Here is a 14,377-nt window from a genome sequence, read left to right on the forward strand (position 1 = left end):
TATCCTACCATCTTCACCACTCTAACCTCAGAGGTTTTCAGCTTGATTCTTCCCAACTCATAGTCTATTTAGTCTACTTTCTAGCAGGGGACTGTTCGGTCTATCTATTTCCTCTTCTACTTATTCTTGCTTACTTTTGACGGTCTAGACACCGGAATGCTGTCAGTCCTATGGATTCTATCACTGCGGTGTGAAAAGCAGTGATTCTAACATTGACTGCTGGACGAATCGTCAATGAAAAGAGCTATGTGTGATTCCCTGGGACAATTTTCTATACTGGACTGCAACAATCCAAAATTCAACTGCCACCGTATATGCTTGATTCATTATGACAGTTGTCAAGATGGAGAAAAGCTCACTCGCACTCCTCTTCGGAAATTTTGAAGAAAAGCTTTGGCTATATTTCCTACCAAAAGCTCTTATCAATCTTTCTGTGAGGCTAGATCGTTTCTGATCACATCAAAGGCAGTAAAATGTGAAATGAGGTGATCGTAAAGGCTCCTCTGTGCAGGAGATTGCAAAAAGTAATCAAATAGTATAGCTGGTGGCTTCCAAGACCAACTTACACAATCCTTCCAAACTAATCGCACCAAGTCATTGCGCGACCGAAACTCAGGTTTGCAGACACAAGTGTTTCGCTGTAGCTTGAAAAAGTTGCGTCGGGATATCCTCAATCATACAGTCGAACCTAAGTATGGACTGTTGCTATACCACATAAGTTGTAAGTTGTTTATCTCAGGAAGAAAGTTGGACTGACCGAGAAAGGTAAGAATATGAGGATGTTTCTCCCCCAGCCTCCATGTCAAGTTTGTTCTCTGTAAAATACAATTTCAATCTTTTGGCCAGCTTCCATTCTGGGAATTCGTGTTTCGCGCTGAAGCGTATGTGTTCGGCATGGTCTGAGAAGTGTAAACCAATTTACATGACTTAAATTTGATACCAAATCAAATTTATGCTCGAGTAATCTCGTGCTTCTGAATAGTCCTAGTATGTCGGTCATATAGCATGTCATTCTCAGCAATGCATGAATGAGTATTTGGGCTTTGCTGCAAACCAAGTGGTGAAATTTGTTACACTGCCTCATTTCTTAGGCCAGTACGTCTATTCAAATATATGAAGAGTTCCTTTCCTTTTCCAGGTCTTCTATTCAACAACAGCTTTGTTTGATTCTCCTTCCAACCAAGATTCGCCTTCCAACCAACCTAGAATCAGAATGATATTACTGTGGGATTAGAGGTCGGCTTATATCAAGGGACTGCGTTTTAATGACCGGTATTAAGTCTTCTTATCGAAGAACCAATCTTTCGTTGTAGTTCGGTCAATGGTATGTTTCATGATATGGAAATCTGAACTGATATATCAGTATGATTTGCAATAAAATCACGCCAAGCTTAGTATTCTATGTCATTGCATTCAAGTATAAACGCTAAATTGTGTGTCCAGATATAGATTTCACGGTTACCAATCCTCCGTTTATCTAAATCCCACTGACGAACGGTTGTTCCATTTCCGAAACTCGTTAGCACTCGCTCACTCTCAATAATTTCGAAGGTTATCAGAGAAATCAATAACTTAGCTACAGGAGCTCAACTAACACACAAATCACTTCCTAACGATTATATAGATCCACAATACCAGAGTTTCATATAATTCGAACTAAAATCTGATACTTGGATTCTCTAGGGCTTTGAGATCAATGATAATAGCCAAGTACTTTGAGATGTTGAAGTTATTTCGAATATTGACCTCCTGTTAAATATTGAAACTAGTCTAGATTATTGAATACTTTCATTTATACAAATTTGAGCTGACGAGTTGTTTCGCTTAACTTTATGATACATGGTACAAAGTTACGTTGATGGCCTCTTCTGTTGACAAAGTTTCATTGCAGAAAGAAGGCGGTAGAATGAGATCAAGACTTTGAAAGTGTGGGAATGGGGTCTAATGCCATTCGACAAGCAGAGGTCCTATAATGCCATCATATTCCCAGTATGTATTCAGCATAAATAATAACTGATATGCCATCCTGGTTCACCATACTTGGTTGATAGATGCGCATTCGTAATATCAAGATTCTTTGCATATTTTTTCAGCGTTGGAAGTGCTCTGACGCGTGCGGTTACACACATAGTTCAGACCCTTAGGCTGACGGAATATTCAGTATATCCAATAATCCGTACTCCAGAACGAATTAGATAATTCAAATTAAACAATCAAGCTTTAGTCCATTTATATATTAAATAGTCTATCTACAGTTTTAAAAATCGCTAATAAGCTAAAGGATGGCGCTGCAGCCTGCATCTGATAAATCTGCAAGATTCCGTTTCGGTAGGCAACAGGGGAAAGTGGCTGGAAAACAAAAGACACCCACCCATAGAGCCTGCGTGCAGTAGAGAGTTCTTGTGAGTAATTTTGGTACTCTCCTCCCTGCTACTAATAGTAATGGCATCTCTTTCAATTCAGCAACGTTTGCTCTGCGACTCCCGTTCAAGCAACTTGCAGTATAAACGACGCGATACCATATAATCCACCAAGGTACATCGATTCAGACCTTTATCTTCTCTGCTAACTATGCGAGCATCAGATGATGACGAGCAAACGCAAAGTGACAGAGATTGATGATTTCCAACCTCTCATTGAGATCGACGATGATGGTAAACACCTTCCAGTAGTCGACTTGGACTGCAAGCAGGTTCGACAGGAAATTCAGAATTCTATTAGCTCGGGTGAGATGAATGACATAAATTTCTAAAGAGCGATCGGTGTCAGAGGTAGAAGTTATCATACGTTCATAACAAGAGTGGTCATGATGAAGGAAGTGATAGTGATGCATGCTAAAATGCAGTCGCATTCTTCAAGAAAAGAGAGTAAGAGACCATGTTAACTTTCTCGCTGGTTTGACGTGGAGCTGATAGTATTAGCCTAAAAAGGTCCATGGCACCAGTCTCAACATCCCCTCCTTTACTACCACATTCCGTTTCATCACCATCGAGTCCCATCCCATTACCACGGACTGCCATGCACTCACCTCCTACGAAGAAGAAGAGACTCAGCGAGGCGGCAAGACCGTATGATGTCTCAGGTATTGAACTCCAAGGAGAAGAAACAGAATCAGTTCCAATCTACGACTCGTGCCACGAAATCCGCAAGAAACTCAAGGTGTTCCTTCGAAACGTATCATCCAACGAATCTGCATTGTCGCGAAATCGCCAAAACGTTTCCAGATGGCAGAGTCCTTACAAAAACTCTTAATAACTTCATGAAGCAGAAAGATCCACATGGCAATCAAAGTCCTGCTTATTATGCTGCTTATGTCTTCGAGAAAACTCGTACTCGTGATGGTAAACCAAAGAGTCAGGATCGTGAAAACTCGGAAAAGATTTGGCCCCGGAGAGTGAATATCCCAAGTCGATGTCACGTATATATGGACCAAATTTCAGCGGGGGATGTTGAGAAAAGGACGTTTGATAACATAGGGAAGAAATCAGATCTTGGAAATACTGCTGTCGATCGTGTGCACTGTCATCGAGGTTTATAGAGTTTGATTATCGGTAGCTTAACCACAGATTGATGGATCTGCTGCGTAAAAGATAGCATAAGAATCGAATTCTGAATCGAATTCTGAATCGAATTCTGAATCGAATTCTGTTCTCAATTGCACCGGAAGTCTTAGCACATTCTTCTGTTAATGCACCGCGAAGTATGTAGGAAACAAATTCTGCATATTCACTTTCGATACGACACCAATTACAAACAATACTCTGAAAAGGCTAGGAAGCAAGACCTTAACAACAACAGCAACTTCTTGAACTGTCTGAGAAGAGCTAGATGAAATTAATGGCTATAGTGTTTGAGACATCGCGGGTTTGATTGTGCTGTGTAGTATTTGCAGCTGTTTTCGAATATTCGCAGGGAAGAGTAGATCCACCACCGTTTATCTGACCAAGACACCTAGTCTGGTACCGTTTTAATATACATGGACAACTAGTATGCATACTGCACATAAAACCTATTTATTGGATTGTTGATATGGTAAAGTAGCTAGTTCGATGGCTATCCGTACTCTTGTACAACGCAAGGCCCTACATGAACCTGGCTAAGAAGATATCTACTACTGTATTCGTGCCACGTTCTTCTAGAACATTTCACCATGCTTAAGTCCGCTCCGTCCCGCGCCCCTATCAGTTCGCGCTAGCCCATTAGCTTTGGGAATCTATCAGCACGTGACATTATACGGCGAATTCCAGAAGAATCATTGATCCATATCCGTCGTTGAAGGCATTTTAGAACTGGATGCATAAAGTTTTATAAAGTTTTACAACAATTCGTTCTTCTCATAAACAACCTTTATCTATGATCTCTCATTACGAATAAACTCATTCATTCTCTCTATTAGAAATCTGTGTACTACTACAATTCCGATAATCTGTTCACACCTTTTTTTGTCATATCATTCCTAAGGGAATTCACCATAAGAATGAGCGCTTCATCGAGAATTGTCCGCAGTGCGGCGCAAACATCATTCATAGGAGGTTTGTTCACATTCAATCCAGCCTACAAATGGGGAATTAATGAAGTACTAACTGCTACTTCTAGCTCGTGCTCTTCAACGATCTTCTCTTAGTCCCACAGCAGCATATTTACGCCGTAATGCTCGAACTCTTCCATCACAAATGCCAGCACTGGCTATTCTAATCCCACGAAGAGGTGTAACTACAGATACTCATACATCAGGAGGGACAAATGGTGCACCGCCACCAGGTTTCAATGCCGAACAAGCAAGAAAGCCAATCAAAGAAACTCCAATTAGCTCCAATGCGACGTCAAAAGCTGGTGTGAAGCAAGCCGGCAAGCATGAAATAGACCCTATTCCAAGCAATGAAGCCACTGGAGTACCGAAAACTGATGCCTCTGAAGGCTTGACACTTTCGGAACTCGCTGGCTCAACCGGAAAGTCAGTGGAAAAACCAGATGGCGAGAAAGCAGAGAAAAAGTTGACACTCGGACAAAAGATTAAGAAAGAGGCTGCACATTATTGGGATGGTACGAAACTGCTAGGAACGGAAATTAAGATTAGTTCACGCTTAGCATTGAAGATGGCTGCTGGATATGAGCTCAGTCGCAGAGAGCACAGGCAACTACGAAGAACAGTCCAAGATATGGCACGATTAGTGCCATTTTCTGTATTTGTTCTTGTGCCATTCGCAGAACTTCTCCTTCCCATTGCTCTCAAGTTATTCCCCAACATGCTTCCAAGCACATACGAGGCACAGAAATCAAAAGATGCTAAAGTATCTTCACTTCGTGCAACCAGAAAGGATGTCAGCAATTTCTTGCGAAGTACCTTGAAAGAAACTGGACTACCATTGAGTACAGCAAATGCTCACATTGAAGAGTTTGCTCAATTTTTCCGCAAAGTTAGAGCCACTGGTGAAACGCCTAGTGCTTCGGAAGTCATCAAAGTCTGCCAGATATTCAAGGACGATTTGACTTTGGACAACTTATCTCGCCCCCAACTCGTTGGTATGTGCAGATACATGAACCTTAACACTTTTGGTACAGATACCATGCTTCGTTATCAGATTCGTCATCGTATGAGACAAATCAAGAGAGACGATCGTGCTATCAGCTTTGAGGGCGTAGAAAGTTTGTCTGTTCCAGAACTTCAGGTTGCTTGTCTCAACCGTGGTATCAGGACTCATGGAATGTCTCCTGGTCGTCTTCGCGATGATCTTCAAGCTTGGTTAGAATTGAGACTTAAGCATGGAGTTCCCTCTACATTATTGGTATTGAGCAATGCTTTTATGTATGCTCAAGGCAAGGAGGCTGAATTTTCAACCCAAATTGATGCACTCACTGGTGTTCTATCATCCATCCCAGAGGAGTTATTCCATGAGATTGAGCTTGAAGTTCACAATGCAGAGGGTGCTGCCACCAACAAACAACGTCTTGAGGTGTTGAAGGAGCAACAAGAGCTCATCGAGGAAGAAAATGAGCAAAACGAGGAGAACACTGGGGAAGGTAGAGCCACTCCTCAAGACAATGAAGATATTGATGAAACAGAAGAGAGACGTATGGAGGCCAAAGATGGAGCAGATAAGGATCAAGTGAGTGAGGCCATTGCTGCCGAGAAAGATGGAGAACTATTAAAGCAGGAAGATAGCAAGGCAAGAGAAGAAAAGCCATAAGCTTAACCTGATGTGTATATTTGAAAATTCTTCTCACTTGTTTTAAAAGCTATAGCATTACTGGATCTGGTTTACGCATGGATAAAATGGATTGGATGGGAATGCGATAGAACTTCACAATTATAGACACTGATTGCCATGATTGTGCATCAGATTACACAGCAGCACAGCGTAGTATTGTAATATCAATCAATACCAAAGTTTTTAGTCTCTTGTGATAAACCCATTCAATTCGCCTTTGTACGTCACCTATTTTTGTCGACCTAGGTAGGTAATAAGTAACAGCATTCGTATAACATACTTTGAATAAAAAGCTACACTTGCACGAGTCGTGAGTTCTTGACCATTTTCAAAACGCTAAGCTCAAAGAGGGTTCCCATTGATGGATGACATGTTGACGAAGGAAGGGAAGCTTCCATGATTATTGCGTAGGAAATCCCAAAAAACAATTCACTACAATTATTCTCACCACTTTTTGAGTACAAATCAAGACAAAATCGCATTACAACTCATAAATATTATCAATCAATAATACACAGAAGTTTATTTGAGCATTGTTCATCGAAATCGTTTGTATAGCAAAAAGGCTCCTACGAAACCAAGCTTCCCTACCCTACCCACGAAAACAAGCTCCGATTGCCCCGCGCACTCCAACTGCGAAGATGGACCACGACGATTTTGCCAATGTCGAATGGCAGAACAATCAGAGAGGGCATTCGCAAAGTGATGATGAAGGCGAAGGACCAGACACCAACAGGAAAAGTGGTGAAACCCAGGCTGGCCCAAATGCAGATGCTCTTGATCTAGCGGGCGTCGGAGAAGGGGTTCTAGAGTGTACAGTTGGATCACCTATCAAGGAGAATGATGGGACTAAAGATGCATTTGTTTCGTATCTTGTTACTACGCATGTTCGTGTTATGGAAATATCGAGGGGCGCAGGGTGATTTACTGATTTGATATGTAGACTACGTTTCCTTCTTTTCAAAAGCCCACCACGACGGTTCGAAGACGATTTACGGATTTTGTGTTTTTATACAATACTCTTTTTAGGGAATATCCAGCATGTGCTGTTCCTCCTCTACCAGATAAGCATAAGATGGAATATGTCCGAGGCGATCGATTCGGGGTCGATTTCATGCAAAGACGAGCCAACTCTCTCGCACGTTTCCTCACCCGGCTCACTCTTCACCCTGTTCTCCGTCGTAGCGCCCTTTTGATTATCTTCCTGGAAAGTTCGGACTGGAATGCGACAATGAGGTCGCGCCCTTCTCGAGGCGCTTCTCGAGACGAACAAGCCGCAGGAGTCTTTGACAATTTTACGGATACATTTATAAATGCCTTTACCAAAGTCCACAAACCCGATCAACGATTTATAGAAGTCAAAGGAAAATCCGACAAATTGGACGAAGATCTCGGACACATTGAAAAGATTGTTGCTCGAGTAGCTCGTCGTGAAGGCGATTTGGAAACGGATTATAAAGATCTAGCGGAACAATTTCAACGATTAATCAACCTTGAGCCAGAGATTGAAACCAGTATTCACGGATTCAGCGCTAGTGTGGAAGATACCAGTGCAGGAATCAAAACATTGAAGGACCATACGGATCAAAACTATCTCGGAAGTTTGAGAGATATGCAGGCTTATAGCACGGCGGTCAAAATTTACTAAAAACTCGCGAACAGAAACAACTCGATTTTGAACAATTAACTGAATATCTTGCAAAATCCACCAATGACCGGGATCAGCTGGCCTCATCTCATGGTTCTGGAGCCCTGACTGGAGCAGGCGGGTTTATTCGTTCGAAAATCGAAGATGTGAGAGGAGTTGATCATGAACAATCTCGCAGAGAAAGATTACGGAGATTGGAATTGAGGATAGAGGAATTGACAAAGGAAGTGGAAGATGCGAAGAAAACGACGGAAGCTTTCGATGAGGAGGTTGTAAGAGAAGTGGCGGATTTTGAGAGGATTAAGAGGGTGGAGTTTAGGAGTCAATTAGGGGCTTTGGCGGATGTACATAGGGATTTCTATGATGGGGTAGCGAGGATTTGGGAGGGCTATGTTACGGAGATGGGGGGTGATCTGGTGGTTGAGGAGGTGGAGGCTTAGTGTGGGAGTAGATAGATGTTACAATGAGGGAAGAGATTTGATGAGTGGGAAAAAGGAAGTAATGAAGTAGGGCAATGCAACAGGAAGAAAGTAGATGGATGAGTGGCTGTTTGTCTTGTCTTGTCTTATCTTATCTGATGGGAATAAGTTTTCGGATTGATTGATTGATTGATTGCAAGAAAGTACCAACCTAGGCGTTTTATGGTTTCGGAGCACGCGATTCTCATCATGGAGAAGAATGGAGATGGTGAGGATGGGAATGGGGATAGGATGATGGGATGATGGGTAGGCTTATGGTTATGAATGGGAGCTTTACGTTATGCGTTTAGGTAGATGAGAATAATGATATATACCTACATACACTTAACTTGACGCATATTTCTGGCTTGACGTGTTTTGGATTCTGAAAGTCTGGACTCTGTAGGAAGATTGGGTTTAGGTTGGGTGATGTTACTGCGTGCCTAGAGGTAGGTACTTTGGCAAGGGGAATGGCTATTGCTTGATGGGTGTGGAATTGTAAGTATGTGACTCCTTTTACTGTGGGATGTCATGGATGGATTCGTGAGAGATCGGATCAGATAATGAGATATAACTATACCATCATACTACCATATTACCATGCCCACCTCTTTCCCACCTCTCTTCCTTCATCTCTCAAACTAAAAAAGCAAAACCAGATGTGAAGTATCGCTAATAATTGCATATCGATCCCCCCCTGCCTCGAGTTTGTGCAGTACATACCTGGCTATATATAATAGATACCTACCTACCTACCTACCTACCTACCTACGCAGTAAATATTTCCCCATTCCAATTTTCCACGAGTTGACACATCACATTGCTTACTAAACAATACTGATCCTGATACCCAAGGACTAACAGTTTCGAAATGCACGAGAGAGACGTAGTAAGTAGTAATGCACACTCAGGTAATCGATTGCAGGGAATGTAGATATCCAAGTACCTAGAAGCACACATACGAGAACGGCAAAGAGCAATGCTCAGAAATTAGAATTGCATCCTATCCTGTCCTCCTGTATCCTACAAGAAGATACATATCCCAAAATCCCATGAAAAGAAAACGCCAATTGTAACCATCCATGCATACCACAACTACCATCAACTCATCACCCAATTCCTCTCTACTCAATTTTCAATTACCAATCGTTCAATTCAGTTCAGTTCTTTTATTCCGTTTCTGATATTCAAAAAGTATGCCTTCCGATCCATTTCATTTCAATTCTCTATCTCCATGCTGAATTTCCTACAACGATACTGCCGCTACGCACAACCTATATAACAACTCCATCACTTATTCAACGGTTTTTTCTCATCCTTCACATTGACCGCGCTCTCATCATCACTATCCTCGTCGTCATCGTCCCCAACAACATGATGTCCACTTCCGCTACCCGTCCCCTCACTCTCTCCATCATCCTCATACAATTTCTTTTCTCTCTCATCACCTCCATCTCTATACTCATCATCTTCATCATCACTGCCCGCAGCAAACGCATCATAAAGCTCGCCGGCTCTCCTCTTTCCTCCCTTCTTCATACTCATTTCAGTATTACCAGCTAACGCTTCCGCTTCATCATCCTCGAGGAGATCGAATTCCCATTCATCTCTTGGGTTGTTGCGAAGACGCTTGCGACGCGCCATGTAGAGGTATACACCTAGACCTGCACAGAAAGCGGCGATGAGACCTAAAGCACCGTAGATCCAGATTTGGGTTTTGGAAGAGACGCCAAAGGTGGGCAGGAAAGAAGGAATCCATGTTGAGGGAGTGGTGGTTTCTGATTCTGCGGGTGCAGTGGAGGTAGGAGAGGTTAGCTCATCTTCTGTACCTGAAGGCTTGGCGTTGATAGGTCTATCGGGGTGGTCAGATGGAACACTTGGAAGTTCACCAGTTGGGGCTGCAGGGTTGGTTGGAGCTGCTGTTGCGGCTGATGTGACGCCGGCAATGGTAGTTGTGGCAATTTCGGCGTGATTATCATCGTCATGTTCAGTAGGCATTGGAAGCACGAGTGCTTTTTCGGCATCGATACACTCTCCCCATAATTTGAGATGCCAATCCGTGAAAGTTCCGTTATTTTCGTTGACGAAAGCATCTCTGACAGTGATGGTCCAAGTTCCAATACCAGATTCACCCCTATATACTTATTAGTGAAATGTTACAGATTGGTCTTGGATAATATTTACCAGTGAACAACAGACATGAAAGTCCAATCGTCATATCCTCGGGCTCAGAATCATAACGTCGTGACGCAGAAAGATGGCTAACTAGCTTGTCTGGACTGACCAAGTCGACGCTCAAATCTCCTCGCTTAGTGTGCGCAATGTTCATTGTGACTTGGACATGCTCCAATCTCTCCAAATTTGCTTCTTGTAACATTTCTTTGGTAACTTCAAAGGAAACCGAGATACCGTCATCTCCTTGGGGAATGGCTTGATTGACATGAATCCAAGGAGAATAGAACCAAGCTTGAGGCTTAACATTCTTGAAATCTTTTGCGGCTTCGATTGTGGCCCAGGTATCAATCTTTCCGTATCCAAAAGTATGACTGAATTTCTTTCCAATAGTTGTTGTCTGCCATTCACCAGTGTCAAGATCAACCGGCAAAGCAGTTGACATGACGAGGTATTGCATATCTCTCCAGCTGAGGTCTGGTCTGATTTGCAAAACCAAAGCAAAGATTCCTGCTGCTAGAGGTGCAGCAGCGGAAGTACCACCATGTGCATCAGAACAAGCGTTCGTACCAACATCAGTTGTGTGCTATGAGAACGGTTAGCTTTTGTTCCGTATAAATTGGGAGTAGAACCTACAATGGAATCTCCACTTCCACTACTGTATGTTACTACAAGCTGGGCAGAACACTTCTCAGAATAGTATGGGTGTAGACCCTTTCTATCGATCGCTCCGACCGTGATACTGTAAATACTATTGGTATAACCATCAAAGTTACAATTGTCTTCGTTCGCGGCGCCGTTTCCAGATGCAAACACATAGATTGAACCTAACCCCCCACGTCCCTTTTGAACTGCATTTACCATGGCCCTTTTGATGAGTATACCTGGAGCGTCCATCGATCTTCCATCATCAGGAGGACCCCACGAGCAAGAATAAATCTGATTGTGCTGATATGCGTAATTCATGGCGACGGCTTCATCGGCATCTGTAATCATCTTGGATAAAATACGAATTCCAGCAATTTTCGAATCGTAGGCAACTCCGACGCCACAAACATCGTTCTTGGCAGCGGAAACTTCACCAGCACATCGTGTGCCATGCTTATCATCTGACAATCGAGGTTTTGGCTCTAGAGTATTCTCGTTGAAATCGTATGACCCTTCAGCGTAGTAATTGGGCTTCAAATCATTGCTGTACATGTCTAAGCCATCATCCACGATGGCGACAATCGAGCCCGTACCAGTGATATTCTGCATCCATACATCGGTAACATTTACATCGTGTCCGACTTGTACTGGATTATACAAATGCCATTGATCTTTGAATATTGGATCTTGAATTCCCAACGCCTTTTGAACGGCTTGTTGTTTCGCAACCGCGGCATCGACCGGTGGTGTGGTATCTTGTCGTTTATCGACTTCGTATCCTTCAGGCGCGGACCGCATTAAACCTCTCTTCTCCATTCTAGCCTTCAACTTTTGTTTTTGGGCATACCTCACGGTATCCAGAATATCAAAGTCGCTCAGCTCCCGCTTCCGTCTCCGCCGCATCTTCAAAGCTGTATGCACAACATCTTCATCTTGCTTGTGCGTTGAGAAAACGTGGTGATCCTCCAACTCTCCCAGTTGGCCATCGTGAGTTAAGCCCAATCTCCCTGCGACTTGTACTGGATCTGCGGTGGAATCGAGATGTAGGACATAGTAATCTTGAGCATCGTAATTTCGTGGGCGTAGATTCACCGCATTTGCCAAAACCCCCAGACCAAATAGGCCGATGAGTGTGTGTAATTTCATGTCGTGTTATAACGTCGCGAGTTTCGACGCTGAATTGAGGATCCAATCCCTTCACACCGCGAGTGTAGTTATAATCAAACGGAATCTCTTAACGGTGTCGCATGGATGATAATCTTCTTCTTTTCAATCTCGACTAATAATGCCACATGAATTATTGGACGTGTAACAATAAAGTGTTCAATTGAGAGAACAAAGGACTCGTAAGTCCGGTAGGTTATTGATTAGGTGGTATCAAGCGCTGCGGTGCGTAGCGTAGCGTAACCTTATTTATTACTACGGAGTGCCGATGGATGCAAAGTAAGCAAGACGCAGTGATATATCTTCGCCACAAAGGATGGGTGTCGTGTGCAGCGAGTAACGTGAAGACAACAATCAGAAGAGAAATACTGTAGGATACTTTTGTCAATGGTCAGTGAAGAGGGATGAGATGGTATTAAATAAATAAGCAAATGGACAGATGACTTTAGGTTTGATCTGATGGTGATCCTTCACGTTTTGACTTCTTTGATGTTTCGCAGTTGTTCTAGGTTGGTGTTCTTAATAAGGAGGGTCGTGGTAGCTTTGAGCAGGAGATGGGCGTGGTGGGTTGGTAGGTAGAGAGGGAGCTTTCTAGTCCTCTTACCCTTGGGCCCTCTGGGATGGGATCAGAACCGCTCGCAGGATTAGGACGGAAGATTAGAAACAGAATGGAGTATGCGATGTTGTGGATTTTCTATGGATTCCCTAGCTAGACGGTGTCCTTTTCGCACGGATTTCCATTCGCACTGTGGATGGAAGAGAAGGAGGCTTACGGACTAACTATTTCATACGATGATGTTTCATGAATAATATTCTGGTAGTACACATGGTAATGGTTATTTATGAGGTAGATACACGTATGTAATTTGAAGGCAGGTTATATTCAGCTGCACCCGCGCTTACGTAGATTTCTGCATGTAAATAGGTATACAAATAGGTATACAAATAGGTATATATACAATAGACGCTGCACTCGAGCATGCCATAATCATCATCAAATTCAATCGTCGGTCTGACTCCCGACTTCTGACTCCTGAGGGCGGCTTCAGCGTGTATGTGAATGGGACCAAGCCAAGATAGCGCTAGAGTCCTTGGTCCCTCAAACTCAAAGGCGTATATCAGATCAAGTGTGCTTTCAAGTTCTATCAGGTACAAGAGTCAAGAAAGGAGCAGAAACAAGCATGACTGGCTCGGTAGCCGTCACTTCAAGACATCCAAAGTACCTCCCTAGTACATATATACATATATACATCGCTACATCCCCTCATAGTGACAGTTCCAGGATCTGAGTAGGACGGCAGGCATTCGAGCTGTATGTTCAACAGCTTTTCCCGCGTCTCATCATAATCTTCAAGGCTTTACATGACACTACTCCTATACCTCCTCTAGTATATGCCTTGCTCCATACTTCCATGCTTCCACACAGTATCGTGGGCGTAGGTAGTCGCGTAGTGTGGGGAATGAATATGCTTACGCAAAATTGAGTTGACGTGCGTGAGGTACTCAAGTCTCAACAGTTCCACCCCCTCATCGTAAATCTTCAATGCTTCCCATACAGGATAAGATCTTACTCCTTATATCAATTCTTTCTCCCATACAGCAACTGTCCATTTCGACATCTTCCGCCGGTACCTACATGCCAGAGTCATGTTTCGCACGCTAGCTTGGTTTAATGGCATCCACAATCACATACATACAACTTCTTCATGCCGCTTTTCAACGAACTGCTTCACACTAACGGTGTCCAACCTCAACCCAACCCTCGAAAACCCTGGATGAGCTCCCTCGATTTCGTGTCTTTCGTATCTTCGTGTCTTCGTCTTATCCAATTGATCTGTGCCAACCTAGTCAGTCTCCAAAGCAGCAGGCCAAATTGTATGCAAGCCCTTTTACCGCTAATGCCGGGATTTCCAAGGGTTTTGGTGAACTCTGCCATGAAAAGGAAAAAAAAAGAACGAGGTATTTGATAGAACAAGAGGCCTAAGGTGAGTGAATGTTGTGATACCCAGCCTCCGCGATTTCTCACCATCGAGTCAATCCTTATTTTATCAGATCTTGCGGTTCGCATATTCTCTTGC

At 43.1% G+C, this 14,377-nt stretch overlaps 4 protein-coding genes across 4 annotated transcripts; 3 read left to right on the forward strand and 1 right to left on the reverse strand.

Annotated features, from left to right (window-relative positions):
* Window positions 1-2,587: 2,587 nt before the first annotated feature.
* On the forward strand, window positions 2,588-3,538 carry Bfra_008630 (uncharacterized protein; the record flags this gene model as incomplete). The annotated part of the gene is made up of 4 exons (XM_037338988.1): window positions 2,588-2,726; window positions 2,846-2,867; window positions 2,922-3,216; window positions 3,269-3,538. 4 exons carry the CDS (start codon window positions 2,588-2,590, stop codon window positions 3,536-3,538), a joined length of 726 nt encoding a protein of 241 aa, XP_037190554.1.
* A 939-nt stretch (window positions 3,539-4,477) lies between these two features.
* Bfra_008631 (putative mrs7 family protein) lies at window positions 4,478-6,188 on the forward strand (the record flags this gene model as incomplete). The annotated part of the gene is made up of 2 exons (XM_037338989.1): window positions 4,478-4,532; window positions 4,597-6,188. The coding sequence occupies 2 exons, from the start codon at window positions 4,478-4,480 to the stop codon at window positions 6,186-6,188; spliced, it is 1,647 nt and encodes a 548-aa protein (XP_037190555.1).
* A 662-nt stretch (window positions 6,189-6,850) lies between these two features.
* On the forward strand, window positions 6,851-8,297 carry Bfra_008632 (putative vacuolar targeting protein atg24 protein; the record flags this gene model as incomplete). The annotated part of the gene is made up of 3 exons (XM_037338990.1): window positions 6,851-7,096; window positions 7,153-7,842; window positions 7,872-8,297. The coding sequence occupies 3 exons, from the start codon at window positions 6,851-6,853 to the stop codon at window positions 8,295-8,297; spliced, it is 1,362 nt and encodes a 453-aa protein (XP_037190556.1).
* A 1,308-nt stretch (window positions 8,298-9,605) lies between these two features.
* Window positions 9,606-12,281, reverse strand: Bfra_008633 (putative pheromone processing endoprotease protein; the record flags this gene model as incomplete). The annotated part of the gene is made up of 3 exons (XM_037338991.1): window positions 9,606-10,456; window positions 10,500-11,073; window positions 11,124-12,281. The coding sequence occupies 3 exons, from the start codon at window positions 12,279-12,281 to the stop codon at window positions 9,606-9,608; spliced, it is 2,583 nt and encodes an 860-aa protein (XP_037190557.1).
* Window positions 12,282-14,377: the final 2,096 nt, after the last annotated feature.

The sequence above is a fragment of the Botrytis fragariae genome (assembly GCF_013461495.1).
Source record: "Botrytis fragariae strain BVB16 chromosome Unknown tig00000101, whole genome shotgun sequence".
In the NCBI taxonomy this organism is placed as follows: domain Eukaryota; kingdom Fungi; phylum Ascomycota; class Leotiomycetes; order Helotiales; family Sclerotiniaceae; genus Botrytis; species Botrytis fragariae.